This window comes from Rhinolophus hipposideros (assembly GCF_964194185.1).
Source record: "Rhinolophus hipposideros genome assembly, chromosome: 11".
Classification (NCBI taxonomy): domain Eukaryota; kingdom Metazoa; phylum Chordata; class Mammalia; order Chiroptera; family Rhinolophidae; genus Rhinolophus; species Rhinolophus hipposideros.
Window position 1 is genome coordinate 54,201,486 of NC_138057.1, and position 13,916 is coordinate 54,215,401.

General features: G+C 44.3%; 2 protein-coding genes across 15 annotated transcripts in view; one reads left to right on the plus strand and one right to left on the minus strand.

Annotated features, from left to right (window-relative positions):
* The window catches only part of TSTD2 (thiosulfate sulfurtransferase like domain containing 2), a 32,488-nt gene extending 24,732 nt beyond the window's left edge, over positions 1-7,756 (minus strand). For 4 of the 13 annotated variants that reach the window (XM_081066487.1, XM_081066488.1, XM_081066486.1 and 1 more), the window contains exons 1-4: positions 6,646-6,776; positions 3,686-3,898; positions 2,828-3,141; positions 1,049-1,169 (exon numbers count right to left, since the gene is read on the minus strand). In XM_081066487.1, coding sequence (XP_080922613.1) covers positions 1,049-1,169; positions 2,828-3,141; positions 3,686-3,850 — 600 coding nt within the window. In that variant the 5' untranslated portion in view covers positions 3,851-3,898; positions 6,646-6,776. Of the gene's footprint in view, positions 1-1,048; positions 1,170-2,827; positions 3,142-3,685; positions 3,899-5,471; positions 6,777-7,579 lie in introns of those variants that run through there. The other 9 variants (XM_081066478.1, XM_081066485.1, XM_081066481.1 and 6 more) reach the window with 4 other exon arrangements.
* The window catches only part of NCBP1 (nuclear cap binding protein subunit 1), a 37,573-nt gene continuing 30,499 nt past the window's right edge, over positions 6,843-13,916 (plus strand). The window contains exons 1-2 of one of the 2 annotated variants that reach the window (XM_081066475.1): positions 6,843-7,295; positions 13,343-13,431. In XM_081066475.1, coding sequence (XP_080922601.1) covers positions 7,262-7,295; positions 13,343-13,431 — 123 coding nt within the window. In that variant the 5' untranslated portion in view covers positions 6,843-7,261. The remainder of the gene's footprint in view (positions 7,296-13,342; positions 13,432-13,916) is intronic. The other variant, XM_081066476.1, reaches the window with a different exon arrangement.

Here is a 13,916-nt window from a genome sequence, read left to right on the forward strand (position 1 = left end):
ATTTTGGTATCTACTACCTTCCATCTTTATACACACACTTGTGGTTTTGTTATAAACATACATTCATTCCTTTATTCAATATTCTCCAAATACTTACTGTCTGTCATGTGCTAAGCCCTATTCTAACACTGACAATACATCAATTAATTAAGACATAATCCCTGTCCTCATGAAGTTTATATTCTACATTATGTATAGAAGCTCATACTCTAGAAGCTTACATTCTAGATTACAGAAGTGTATATTCTATATTATAGGTCACAGTTTATATTCTGTATTCTATTCTATGTAATATATTCTATGGAAGCTTATAGTCTATATTATAATATAGAAGTTTATATTCTAGATTATAACAAATTAAACAAAGGTTATTCTTTCAGATAGTGGTAAATTCTTTAAAATTCTCTGACCAGAAGGGGGTAGAGAGAGATGAGGTTTGCAGAGGACTACTTTAGCGTTATGAGGAGATAACCTTTGAGCAGAGATCTGAAGTGAGGAATGAGCCATGTGAAGATCTAGGGAAAAAGCATTCTAGAGCGAAGGGAAACGGCAAATGTCAATACCACAGAAGGGTAAAACCCTGACACAGTCTAGGAAAATTAAGAAGCAACTTGGAATCATAGCTATATGTATAGTTGTGTAAAACGTTTTTTGTCAATTACTAGATGGAGAACATTTCCCTATGCCCGGGGTCAGCAAATATGTCGGCTTCTGCATACAGGGTTATTGGAACATAGGCAAACCCATTCTTTTACATAATGTGCACAGTTGTTTTCATGTTACAACAGCAGGGTTGAGTAGTTTTTCACACAAAGCCTAAAATAGTTACTAATTAGCTCGTTAAGAAAAAGTTTGCTGACCCCTGGCTTATGCCACTAAATATTCTTCTAAAACACTAATAGTTATTTAGAATTCTACTTAAATGCCTAGCAGGATTTGCTAATTGCTAAGAACCCAACAATGAATGCTTTGGTAACAAGCACAGCCTCTGCAATCCAAGCTGGAGGCCAGACAAGTGCAGTGCAGGATGGGGGGTGGGAGGCGTTACCTTGCCTGTGAGGTGCAGGTGCTGACATAGGGCTGTCTGCCAGGCACAGACCCAGTGGGGATCCTCCAGGTCGCGGTAGCAGTAATAAAGTAGCACTTCCCCTTTGTCACTGCCCTGGCCACTGTAAAAGGAAAACCACAGGGAAAGAGCATCTGAGTCACTGGCACAAGGAGGCCGTAATTCACAAAGGATACCTCAGCAGAATCAGAGGGAAGGCCAGGATGGAGCACCTCATGGCTGCCTTTGCTCCAAAGAAGACAATATCTGTACTTTGTAGCTGAGTAAACTGAGGCCAGTTCCTCCCCCCCATAGTCAGGACTCAAACACCAGCCTTCTACAACTAGAACCCATACTCTTTCTACTGTGCTGTCTTATACTAACTAGTGGGGGGACCTGGGTGGGTCTCTCAACATCTCTGAGCCTTGATTTCCTCTTCTGTAAAACTGGAAAACTGAAATAAGCTGCATTTCCCAAAGTGTGCTCTGCAGCTGTTCTATGAAACCGCGTGTTGGAGAAATCCCACAAACAGCATCTCCCTCTGAGTCACAGTGAATGTCCATTAGCCATTGAAGGCTCTGAGAAGTCCTACGAAAAAGGACATATTAACCTAGTGCTTCCCAAATCTATCCTGTCTTCAGTGCGTCTTTTTAACACTTGGTAGCATGTTCCTTCCACAACTAATGTTGCACGTACATATTTTAGACAATACTATAGTTGATGCTAATTAAGGTCCCATTCCAGTTCTGGAATCTATAACTCTCTCATCAATACCTTCATCATATTTCAGGGCCTACCGTCCTCCATAACCTTCTCTAGTCTAAAGCCTATTTATTTTCTGTTCTCTAAACTCCTGTAACACATTATTTGTGAACCTTACAATTTCACCTATAATTATAGAGCCTGTCTCACATCACCTGTTAATTGTTTCATGTTTTTTTGTTTATTTCTCTAACTGGAAAGCAAATTCCTTGAAGTGCATGGCCATACAGAAATGACAAGGCCACATCTGTACAGCACTTTACCGTTTGCAAGTGCTCTTACCATCATCATTTTATATAATTCATACAGCAATACTGTGAGGTAGGGCCGGGCAGGCATTACTGTTCCCATTTTAGAAGTGAGGAAATGAAGGTACAAAGAATTGTAGTCACTAGCTCAGGTCTGACTCTATGTTCAATTCTCTTTCTTCTATCTGATAAAGGGAATTTGGCACTAAATACTAGTAATAAAAGTGAATCAAACTTGGACATTTTCTATTCACCAAATAGTTCAGGAATTGCTTAAAATTAGAAATCGGTCCTGCAGAATTCTGTAATATTATGATTTGGTAAATTTTTCAAAGGCAAAAATCTAAATTTCTAATTCTTCGCCTCTCTAAGTTAACATCCTTTCTAAAATACATTCAGCTCAGAAAACCATACTTGGTAACAAAAACCCTTTTTTAAGCTCTGACATCATTCATGGTAGAGGAATCATTAATATTTCTGGGCCTTTCCACTTCTCTTTGAAAATAATACAATTTTCTATTCTTTACCTTTCCCTAGAAGATGTAGGATGGTTTCTGAGAAACCTGGCAACACTGCCTGCTGCGTGGGTACATGGTACTGCGTAGACTATGATCTATTACATGTAATGCATGTTTATCGGCCTAGCTTAGGCTGGTAGAGAAATTCTGTGCCTTTAGGATCTTGCCATTTCAGTGGGTGGGTAGTGATAGCCTCATTGTGGCTGGAAAAACAGTTTTAAAATTAAACCAAAGGTACAGAATGAAATTCTTACCTTATCAGCTCATCAGGGCTAAAGCAGCTCGTATCAGGGAGCCAAGCGGATATGTCATGGTTTCGAGTGAGGTACTCGATTAGAGGAGTCCTTTTGTCTGCAGACTTAAGACTCTTGGAGGAGCTCAACATCACAGTCAGCTGCTTTAAAATAGAAGCAGTCTGGTGGCAAATTTCATCAGCATGTTGTGTTGCCACATGTTTATGGATGCTAGTTTGGTCTGTGAAGAGTTGCTGACAGCATTTCCACCATTTTTCTTTACATTCAAAGGAAGGTGCCGGAACTTCTTTGGTTTTGACAAAAAGGGCAAATGCCTGCAATTACACGCCAATGTCACTGTTAAATAACCTTAGGTTTAAGGCTAATGGAAGTCTCAGTGAAATCCCTTCTATTATCTTTCCACAGGGGTTTCCAGTTTTATGTTCTACTATTCTGTAGAACTTCCTGTGAGAGTAACAGTTTTCATAATAACCTTTATACCAGCTGGACCAGATCAGGAGTCTAAGGTAGCAGCTGCCCTACTATCTGTCTGTTCTCCTTATGACTAGGTCTCCTGGGTTCCTGCGATTCCTCCCGTCACCCTAGGTGAGGAAAGGAACCCAGCCCCTCTGTCTACGACTGGTCCTTAAGTGCTCCTCCAGAAGTGTTCCTGAGCCACACCTGCCTATGATTCTCCTTTACCTGGCACTGAATTAAGATCACTAGTAACGGCTCTGACTACACCTTACCTTGAACATGCCAACAGCCTAGTGTCTCACTAACCCTCCACTCCCTGGAGAACAACCTTGATAAGCTACTTCTAGATCTATCTGCGTTAACTACATATGCACGCTCCCACAACACCAACAGCAATTTTACCTTTTTCTTTGCGAATGAGTATTTCTTCTTTGTATTGACATCGAGCTCTGCTTTGAGACTACTACTGGGATTGACAACACTTGTGTCTTTCAAATCCAGGTCCGAAAATCGTAAAACACAGGTCTCCAGGTCCTCTCCCTGGTCTGGTGAAGTGGAAGAAGGCATCTGGCTTGGTTGCAAGAGTGGAGCAGATTCCTTTCAGTTACCTATCTCCTAGGAAGTGAGCAAGGGAGAAACAACAACGTCCAAGTCTTTGATTACTACTTGAAGTAAACTCAAAGCTAATCAATGATGCAAATGAGCATGGGCCCTGTAGCCCATTCGTTCATTCATTCAACAAATATTTATTTAGCAGGCACTGTTCTAGACACTGGGGATATAGCAGTGAATGAGACAGAAAAAGTCTCTGCATTCCAGTGGGGAGAGACAGGAGGTAAACAAACAAAAACAGGAGGTAAAAAATAAGTCAGATGGTAAAAAGGGCTACGGAGACAAATAAGCAGGGTAAGTAACCAGAGTGATAGAGGGGATCTTTAAAACACAGAGAGTAGTCTGAGGCAGTAGCATTTAAGCAGAAACCTGAATTAGGAGGCAAACCATGCAAACATTTAGGATAAATAGTATCAAAAAAGCACAGGTACAAGGGAAATCAACCAAGCTGTGTGCTAGCAACTTCACTTATAAACACTGTTCTTTTTTGTCCCTTAGAATTTGAGCTGGGCAAATTCTCTTTGTAGAAGAAATAACTACTGAAACAGCCCCCATTTTAATGAGCCAGAAGAAATATACAAATTGTTACTGTGGCCAGGACTTGTCAAAACGGAGGCACTACAATCAACACACTGCATTCTTGCTTTTATAAAGCAAATGTTAACAAGTGACAAAGAGGCAACATGAAACACCAGAAAAGCATGGGCTCTGGATCGCGGTGCAGCTGGGTGCAAATATGTGAACCTGGGCCAGACATTAAACTTCTGAGTCCTACGTCCCTAATTTCTAAAACGCAGATGACAATGTCTACGTTGCAAGGCTGTAGTGAGGATTGGAAAGGACATGTAAAACGTCTGGCACATCCTTAGTTCTCCTACCACTCTTGGCTTATCTCAGACAACACTCTCCCTCTCAGAGTATCCTACTCTGGCAACCGTGCACAAACACGCCATTCCCTCTCCTGCCTCAGTGTCTCCACATACACCTGTCCCACCCCCCCAAAGTGACCTCCCCTCACTCGCAATCCTTTTCAGTTCTTGCTTGAAGCTTATATGTTCCTAACTATTCTATGTGGGGATTTTGGTATGTGCCCGGCACATAGAAAACAGTACTGTACTGCGGCTGCAGGCCTTCATGAAACAGTTCAGGTCCTTGCTCTCTTGTAACTTCCATTCCAGTAAGGGACACTAAATAAGTAAACAAATTTAAAAAACATGAAAATATCGTGATACTAAGAGCTGCTGCTTCTCAGTTGCCTTTGGTGGGGATCCTCCATATATATTGTCCCCAACTTTAAATGTCGAATCACTTTATCTATAGTCACCCTGTAAGTGATCTCATCTACTCCCAAGGACTTGAAAACGTTATTTGCCTCAGAATAACTGTGTGAGGGAGGGATAACATATGTGAAACTAGACTGGCGCTCAGCTGGTAATTGTTGAAGCTGGTTGATGAAGTACATGGAGGTTCGTTATATAATTTTCTCAACTTCTGTAAACATTTGCAACTTGCATTAAAACAAAGGGAAGCAATCATAAATAAAGGACAATTCAGGTTTAGAACACTATGTACTGACTCCAGAGGTAGGTCTCCAGGCGGGGCCCTCTCTCCTGAACTCCAGATTCCCACGTCCAGCTGTCCATGGAGAGCTTCAGCCCCAGGGCCAGCAGGCTGTTCAGAGGCAACCGTCCAAAACCCAACTCTGGCGCTTCCCCAGTCTCCCTCCCCTCCGTAAATGGCAATTCTATCCTTCCTGTTACTCAAAACTCTGTGGGCTTCTCCTTGACTCCTTGTTCTTCCAACACCACCTTCCAGTCCCTCGGAAAATCCTAGTCACGTTGCTGTTTTGAAATACGACCAAATCAGGTCACTTCACACCACGTTTACTACGAACTCCGTTCAAGCCACCATCGTTGCCTGCCTGCATTATTGCAACAGACCGACGGCCCTCCTCCTGTGGGAGACAGAGGTACCTTAAAAAACAAGGTGAGTCTCCAAAGGCTTCTCCACTTACTCCGATGAGTCCCAAGTACTTACAGAGCCGCTCCCACCACCGCTCTCCTGTCAACCGGTCCTCCCCGCCCGCTGCCCACGCCCTCCGACTGCACTGTTTTCTCGGCCCGTCCTTCCACGGGCCACCGGCACCACGCAAGCAGGGGTTCCCCTTGGTTGCCCTCTGCGTCCTCAGCATCCAGAACACCGCCTGGCACACACGAGGTGCCAACTGCCAATGCACTTGTAGAGGGAACTAAAACACTGGGTGGCCAGGGAAGGCTTCACGAAGGCCCTGATGTTTGGGCTGGGACCTACGCGACACGCCACCTATGCCGACGGACAGGCAGACGTCTTCAGGCAAAAGAAACGGTACCGACTCCTAGCGTGGGAACAAGCGGGACTCTTTGGAGGCCCAGGAAGAAAGTCCGAGCGGGTGGAGCACAGTGACGAGAGAGGAGAACCCTGCAGGTCAGGCTGTGGAACCTGCAACGCAAGTCGCCGGGGGTCTGCGAACAAAGCAGTGACGTCGTCTGATTCGGGACTCGTTTCGAAAGCAGAGCCAGCAGGGTTTAGGGGTAGATTGTCATGTAGGAGGTGAAGGAAAAGGAGGAGCCACGAATGACTTCTACCTACACTCTGTAATTAAGCAACCGGCCGGACGGTGCCGGTTATCGAAACTGAGCGCCGGGGCTGGCCCGATTTCTCCGCCCAGCGTCCGCGAGGAGCCCGGAAGCGGGAGTGAGCTGCGCACGTACCCGCCAGTCCCGATCCTTTCGGACACCTTCCTTCATTGAACCTTCTCCGCCTAAGCAGTCACACTACTCACCACCCCGGAGCCTCCACCCCCCACCTTGTGTTTACGTAGCGAAAAAACGCCCGAGACGTCACTTCGCCCCGGAAGTGTTCGAGGATGTTAGCGAACGGGCCGCCGGGAAAATCCTGGCGAGCCCCTGAGGGCGGGTCTGCGGTGGAGGCGGGGACTAAAGCGTCCGTCCCTGACCGCTGCCTCCAGGCGTGGCGCGCGGCCCGGGGCTTCGGGGGACCGCGGAGGCGGCGCGATCTGCGTGTCCCCGGAAGGACTTACATTGAAAGGCGGGAGAGAGGAGCCGCTGAGAGGCGGAGGGAGCCCGAGGGGGCGGGGGCGAGCGGACGGGACGCCGCGGCCTGACGAGCTTCTAGCTCTGCCGAACCTGCCGAGCCCACCCGGCCGCCGCCTCTTACGCTTCCGGGAGCCGTCGCGAGCAAGTGCGCCTGCGCGCCGGCCAGTCCGCGCGCCTCGCCGCTGTCCTCGGGCCGGCCGGCCGGCGTCCCCGCGGTTCCTGCGGCGCTTCCCGCCCGACGTCGCGGCTCGTCCGCGCACCGGCGTGCGGCATGTCGCGGCGGCGGCACAGAGACGAGAACGACGGTGAGTGTCCCGGGCCCGGCCGACGAGGCCGCGCCCAGGTGGGTGCCGACGTTTGGCTTCCTGCGTCTTCGGGTCTCGAGGGAAGCCCTTCCCACCCGGGAGCGTTCGGGAGTCGCGGAGGGCAGGGGGGTGGCACAGCGGGAGGGTGGCTGGCGACTGGTAGGGAGCCCCTGCCTATCCCCTCGCCCCAGCTCCTTTGGTCGGTGTCCGGTAGGCCTGGGGGCCCGGGCCTCTACCGCCGTCAGGACTCGGTCCTGGGCTCCGCCGAGCGGAGAAGTACGTACCTCTGTGGGTCTGGGCGGCGCCCCTCGGGGACAGTGGCGGCACCCTGTGGCCGCCGTTTCCGCTTTGGACCCTCCCGCTGCGCCTGGAAAGGGCTCGCCCACGCCACTGAGGGGAAGGGACAAAGCCGGCACTGAGATCTGACGAGCCGCGGTGTGCGCTCTGCTCCCCTACCGGTCGTTGTGGATTGGCCGTCTTCCGAGCTCCGGGGAAAGCGACCTGTCTCCTCCCCACGCCCCGGAGGTCCCCGACGCGCACACGCGTGTTCGGTCCGCGTCGGCCGTCATTGCATTCCCGCCGTGTGAGAGCGCTGGAGCTTGAGCTCAGGCGGTGCACGTCCACTTGGGTGGCTGTGCTCGTGGGGGTCGCGGTGCTGTCGTCGGGCACCAAGGACAGTCCAGCGAGTTCAAAGGAGGGAAAGGCGCTTCCAGTGCGGAACTCGGTCAAGAACACACGTCCGCAGGAAAAGGCCCTGGGAGCCATTCTGCTACTAGTACTCCAGTGTGGTGGTGTTTGAAAAGAGTGTAGTGCTCAAGAGGCCAGACTTTGGAATCGGGGTTACGTTCAAAGCGAGGCCCTAGCATCTACTTTGTGACCTTGCTCCGGTTATGTCACCTCTGTAAACTTCAGTGTGTGATGTAGAAGTCGTATAGGAGGTGGTCCGTGTACCTCTCAACGGTGTTGTGATGGTTAAGTGAAGTTACGCTCGTAATGAATGGCTCCTGATGGTGTTCGTTTAATCATCTGTTAATAGTTAAGAGGTGGTAAGCATTGGCAGATGTCGGTGATGTAAGAAAAATGCAGATCAAAAAACTAATTGAATTTTCTGCGCTAAACAGTTTTCTCTCCTTGAATGTCGGGGCAGTTAGGGTAGGTGAAACTAAACAGGTGTATGTAGGTTTAACAGCGAAACATCAGGTTTCTGTGAGGCCATGGCTTGGAAGGATGTCCTAGGCCAGCTTTCTCATCTGACACCTACGGGTCCACAGTGTTAGTGTAATTGGCGTGGACTCACCGCCGGCAGTGCCCAGACACCAGTGAGCGCAACTTCCAGGGGCCTCTTCACTACCCAGGAATTATGCTTCATGTCTTTTTTAAAAAAAAACACAGGAGGCTTCTTGTGTACAAAATACAGTCTTCATATGCTTTGAATTTGATTAATCAGAAGCTAATATGCTTGAAGTCATCATTTGGTGTTTAAAGAACTTGAGCCTTTTATTCAAGTTCTTCCATTTGCTTTCCTCACACTTTCTTTTCTCCACTTCTACTTCTCCCTTTTAGAGTATCCCTACAGGGGGAGAGAATGTTTCCAGAGGGCTACCTGGAGAACTGGATTTGAATCTGTAGAAACGGAGCTTTTGCTTCGGTTATTGGGATGCTGCTGTAACTTTCTTGGGAGTTACCTTCTTTTAGTACCAGCTGGCAGCTAAATCACCGTCTATTGGGGTCTTGCCGCAGGTACCTCAGAATAAGTAAAAACCAAAAAAGCAAAATAAGGAGTTAATTAATCAAAGTTTACTATGGTGAATGAATAATTTAGTAATGGAAGGGCAATTTATAGTTTCTCATGGATACTACACTGAATCTGGAACTTTTGTAAATTGCCACAATTTGGGTAATAATTAGCAAGGGTTTACCCTAAACAGTGATCTGAATCAAATATTTTAAATACTTTACTTTTAGTTGGGCATCTGTTAATTTTTTAATTAGAAACATTAGAAGCTTAAATTTTATCGAAGGCTATTTTAAAATAGGCTGAATTATTATAATCATAGTTTAATAGATATATCAGAGCATTGCTGGATTATTGTCAGCTCTTAATCAGTCAGTGACTGCCATGACTTTCCATGTGCTTGACTAGATGTAATCATTTATTCAATAAATATTCAACAGTGCCGGGCACTGTCCTAACTACGGGCCGTATAGCAATGGACGGTATAAAGATGGAGCCTCCCTTTTACAGACAGGAAACAATCAAGTAAAATATAGTATATTATATGGTGATAAGTGTTACAGAGAGAAAGAAAACTGGGTAGAGACTGCTGTGGGGGGCAGGGAATTACTGTTTTGTATAGTTTGTTCAGGGAAGACCTCCCTGAGAAATGCATCTGCAGCAGGTAAGGGAGCAAACCTGCCGCCTGTATGGGGGAAAGCAGGGGTCTAAGCATAGGGAATCAGGAGGGCGCAAAGACCTTACGGCTAGCAGCAAAGAGGCCAGCGTTGCTGGAGCAGAATCAATGAGGCGGAGAGGTAGCAGAGGATCAGTTCGTAGAGGGTAATTTTAAAATTGTATCTGTGTTGAGACTGGAGTATTCAGGATCCAGGGAGACAGTTAGGATACTATACCAATGGAGTTCCCCTAGAGGTCAATTTGTAGATAAGGAAAAGGAAGTGCTAAGTGGAAATTAATGTGCATGAATGCTGGTTGAGTACTAAATCTAACTTGTTTCTTAGAACCTCTTTTAAGAATATTTCCGAAGCTTTTCAGTTATTATAGAATATGCATAGGGCAATAGCTGTTCAATAGACTGTTTTGTTCTTTTAAGGAAGTATTTAGATTGTCCATCTTCTTCCCCCAAAACCCACATTTAACCCCATTTAAGCTACTTAGAATTAGACCCGTATCCTTTAGACTGTGACTGGCTTTTTTACTTAACTATAGAAAAATAAAATGAATAAAGTGAACGGATTTGTTAGTATAGTTTGTTTCAGAAGTGATGGTTGCCTCTGCTTTATTTAAGTCTGCAGAATTGTGGTACTTTACCTGTTGGTTTTGTTACTTTACTTTCTCTTTCACCTTGTTGGTTTTTCTTTTTGACTTTGTGGGTCTAAAACTTCTTATAGTGTATCTAATTCTAAATAAGGATGTAAGATGTAGTACAAAGTATCCATATAAAATTAGAATCATCTTAGAGGGGAAAAATTATTTGATGTATTAAGATCCTTTTAGACGGTTTTAAGACAGACCTGCTTCTCTTTTCTATACTAGCCAAGGGAGTCTGAGTAAAGTGGCAATGTAACTTTAATTTACATTGCAAAACTTCTACATAGTTATATTTTAATATAAAATTTGTTTTTGCTTTGGGAGCTACCATAAATATGTTTTCTTGAGGGTACATGAAAACATTCAGCTAATTTCCCAAATTTTATTCTTAATTAGGGTGTTTTATTCAACTTTCCCATGCTCTCGCCCAGGTTCTCTTCTGAGTTCAATATCCTGTGACTGTTCATGAGTTCAGATTGTGTCTATGGTTCCCTCCTCCCTTCATACTCTCTTGAGTATCAGGTGAGACTGGGGCATCTCTTACTTCTTAATTAATACTTTCTGGCTCCTACCATTCTCCAAATAAAACTTGTTCGATACAGTCAAAATGGGAAGAGAAAAAAGAGGTGTCGTAGTTCAGATATACGACTGTATGCTTGTATTTTCTAGTTTTTCTTCAGAAATCCTATTCCCCACATCATCGTTTTCCCCTTTTCAAGCTTACAAGAGGATCTGGGAGGGTTGCTTAAAGACAGGGGTATGATTCCAAACTGACACTGGAACGAGCCAGCTGGATAGTCGATTTAGGGAGGTCGTGGAGGTGGGATGTGGAATAAAGGTTGGCAAAGTGGATGGGCCAGAAAGAAGGGGGCAGTGGCTAAGGTTTAAAACAACAAACTGCTCTCATTCGGCTGGTTTTTCAGTGTGTGCATTCTCCCAACCTTACTGGAGTCTGGTCTGAAGAACACTGTTATTTAGTATTCTGCTTTCTAGAACAGAGTTTCTCAACATCAGCACTGTTGACACTTTGGGCTGGGTTATTCTTTGTGGTTGGGAGTTGTCCTGTGCAATGTAGTATATTTAGCAGAATCCTTAGTCTCTACCCACTGGATGTCAGTCGCACTCCCCAAGTTGGGACGATTCATGTTGTCTCCAGAGATTGCCAGGTGGCTCTTCGGGAGCAAAATCTCACCCAGTTGAGAACCATTGCTCTAAGAGAAGGCGTTTTCAATGTCCTAGCTGATATTTTATATAAGCATTGCATCAAATATGCAATTTTTTTGTAATGACTGAATCTTGGAAATAGAAGACCTTCGTATGAAAGTTGGCTCTTCAGGTGGTGGAACCTTTATATATAGATCCTGTGACTTAGGTTTGATGTGTGCTTAAGAATCAAAGACGCTGATCCCACTATGACACACATGTCTACAACTTTACACAGGCAGTATCTCCAGGGATACATTTCAGTTGTCACACTGCATGCCTGTTGTATTTTTTATCGCATTATCCTTTCAAAACTATTCAGTGGTTATTTAAACCAGATCATAATGATAACTAAGGAACTGGGGAGTCAAAGCAGAGTGCTTTATTCTGTGGTCTCTTGTAATACTTTCATCTGGTCCTACCTGGATAGTAATAGATTAGTTTTATTCAGCATATGTTCAAGTGGTACATGAAGATCATTTCAGTCATTGGAATGACTTTTAATACCGCAAGCTTCAAATAGCCAAGTGCTGTGTTTTATGATAATCACCATATATTTCAAGCCATGTTTCAGTGGCAAGTAAGTGATTATGAACTCTGTAAAAATGGTTCAGTTTCGTTGGCTGTGCAAGTCTGGAGATGATTGAAGTTATATATAACTTGCTCCTGAGTAACCCTATATCCATCTGCAGATTTTCATTGTTAATACAGTTCTCCAGCACAGTTACAGACTGTTGCTTCCTCGTTCACATGCCATCCTAATCTAGTTGGTGGAAGTCAAAAATTGAATTAATATTGGAAGACTAGCCAACATTGTATGTAGCAACAGCAGTATGTTCCATACTTAACACTATTATTTAAAATGTTTAAGCCTTACGTTATTCCACAACAGGAGGTAAGGTGGGTGTGTTACAGTTTTAAACAAAATGGTAAGAGATCTTTAACAGCCAAGAGTCTGAATAATAGACAGTCCGGTGCTTATGGTTGATTTTTAGCACAACTTCATTTAACTTGAATTCTTTTAGCAATTAAAAGGACAAATAGATGACTGGTAATGATTTCAGAATAGTAGGTTTGGGGTTTTTTTAAGAGTCTTTGAATGATACAGTTTTTGAATATAATGGGATCAGTAGTTAACGTAGGGAATCAAGAGCTAGTTAAAGCAGAAATCATAAAACATACTTCTTTCCCCCAGCAATTATTTGGTATAGTGCTGAAGACGTTTCTTTGAGTATATGCCTGCTGATTGTAATCCCGTTGTTTGGAATAATTTATACCCTAGTGCTGTGTGGGACCAGCACTATTTTTATTCGTTTCAGGTGTACAAATTTAGTTACGAGCTCAGACCACTTGTAAAGCTAGTGAAGAATCCTAATGTTTTATGCTCCTTTTCCCATCTTTTGAAATTTTCCTCGTCATACCTGCTACAAAAGCTTTTTTCCCCCTAACCTTTCCAACACGTACACCTTGGTTTTGCACCCATATTTTTTTTTGGCTTACATAGTAATTTTCATTATTACAATAATGAGTACTGCTGGCACTAGCAGGTTTTAGGAATTTTACACAAAATTTAACATAAATAATGCCTGCCTCTTGGAGTTATTATAGTGGCCCTGGGAATGGAGACTATTGGTTAATCCTGCGTAGTCTGAGAAGTGGGACGTCAGTTAAGAGCTTCTACTGTGTGTAAAAAGTAGGGCATCTGGTAGAAAACAGATTATAGTACTAAGAAAAGTTAAATAAAATTTGTGACAGTGGATTTATCATGTAATGTCAATTTTTTACGTTATTGAAACAGGCGGACAGCCTCACAAAAGGAGAAAGACCTCTGATGCAAATAAAACCGAAGATCATTTGGAATCTTTAATATGCAAAGTAGGAGAAAAGGTATGCATTGAAACAGGCCCCGACTGTGATGGGCTTCCAGTAGTCCTTGACTGTGCTTTGGTTAATTTCATCAGCTGAAAACTTGATGATTTGTTTTAGGCAAAGCTTGCATGACCAAAGTAAATGCGTATTAAAACCCTTAGGATGCAGATAATCGAGAATTAAATGTTTTTAGTGCTTTTCATAGAATATGAGTCTTAAAAGAGATTTTATGGAATAGTCCTCTCAGTTTGTAAATGAAGAGCCAAACTAAGTCCTGGATACTTGAGGAAATTTGCCCAGAGTCACATAGTGAATGAATTTGAGAATAGAGTCCATGATGTCCTCATTTCTAATACTTATTCTGCTTAGACTGCTTTTAAAATTTCATTCATTCTCTTTTCATGGGTATCTAAAGAACAGTAACCATCTGAATAGATTTATACTAAACCTGTCTTAGTGCCTTCTGCGTGTAAGACTAACTTTTTATGATCACCTAGGAAATT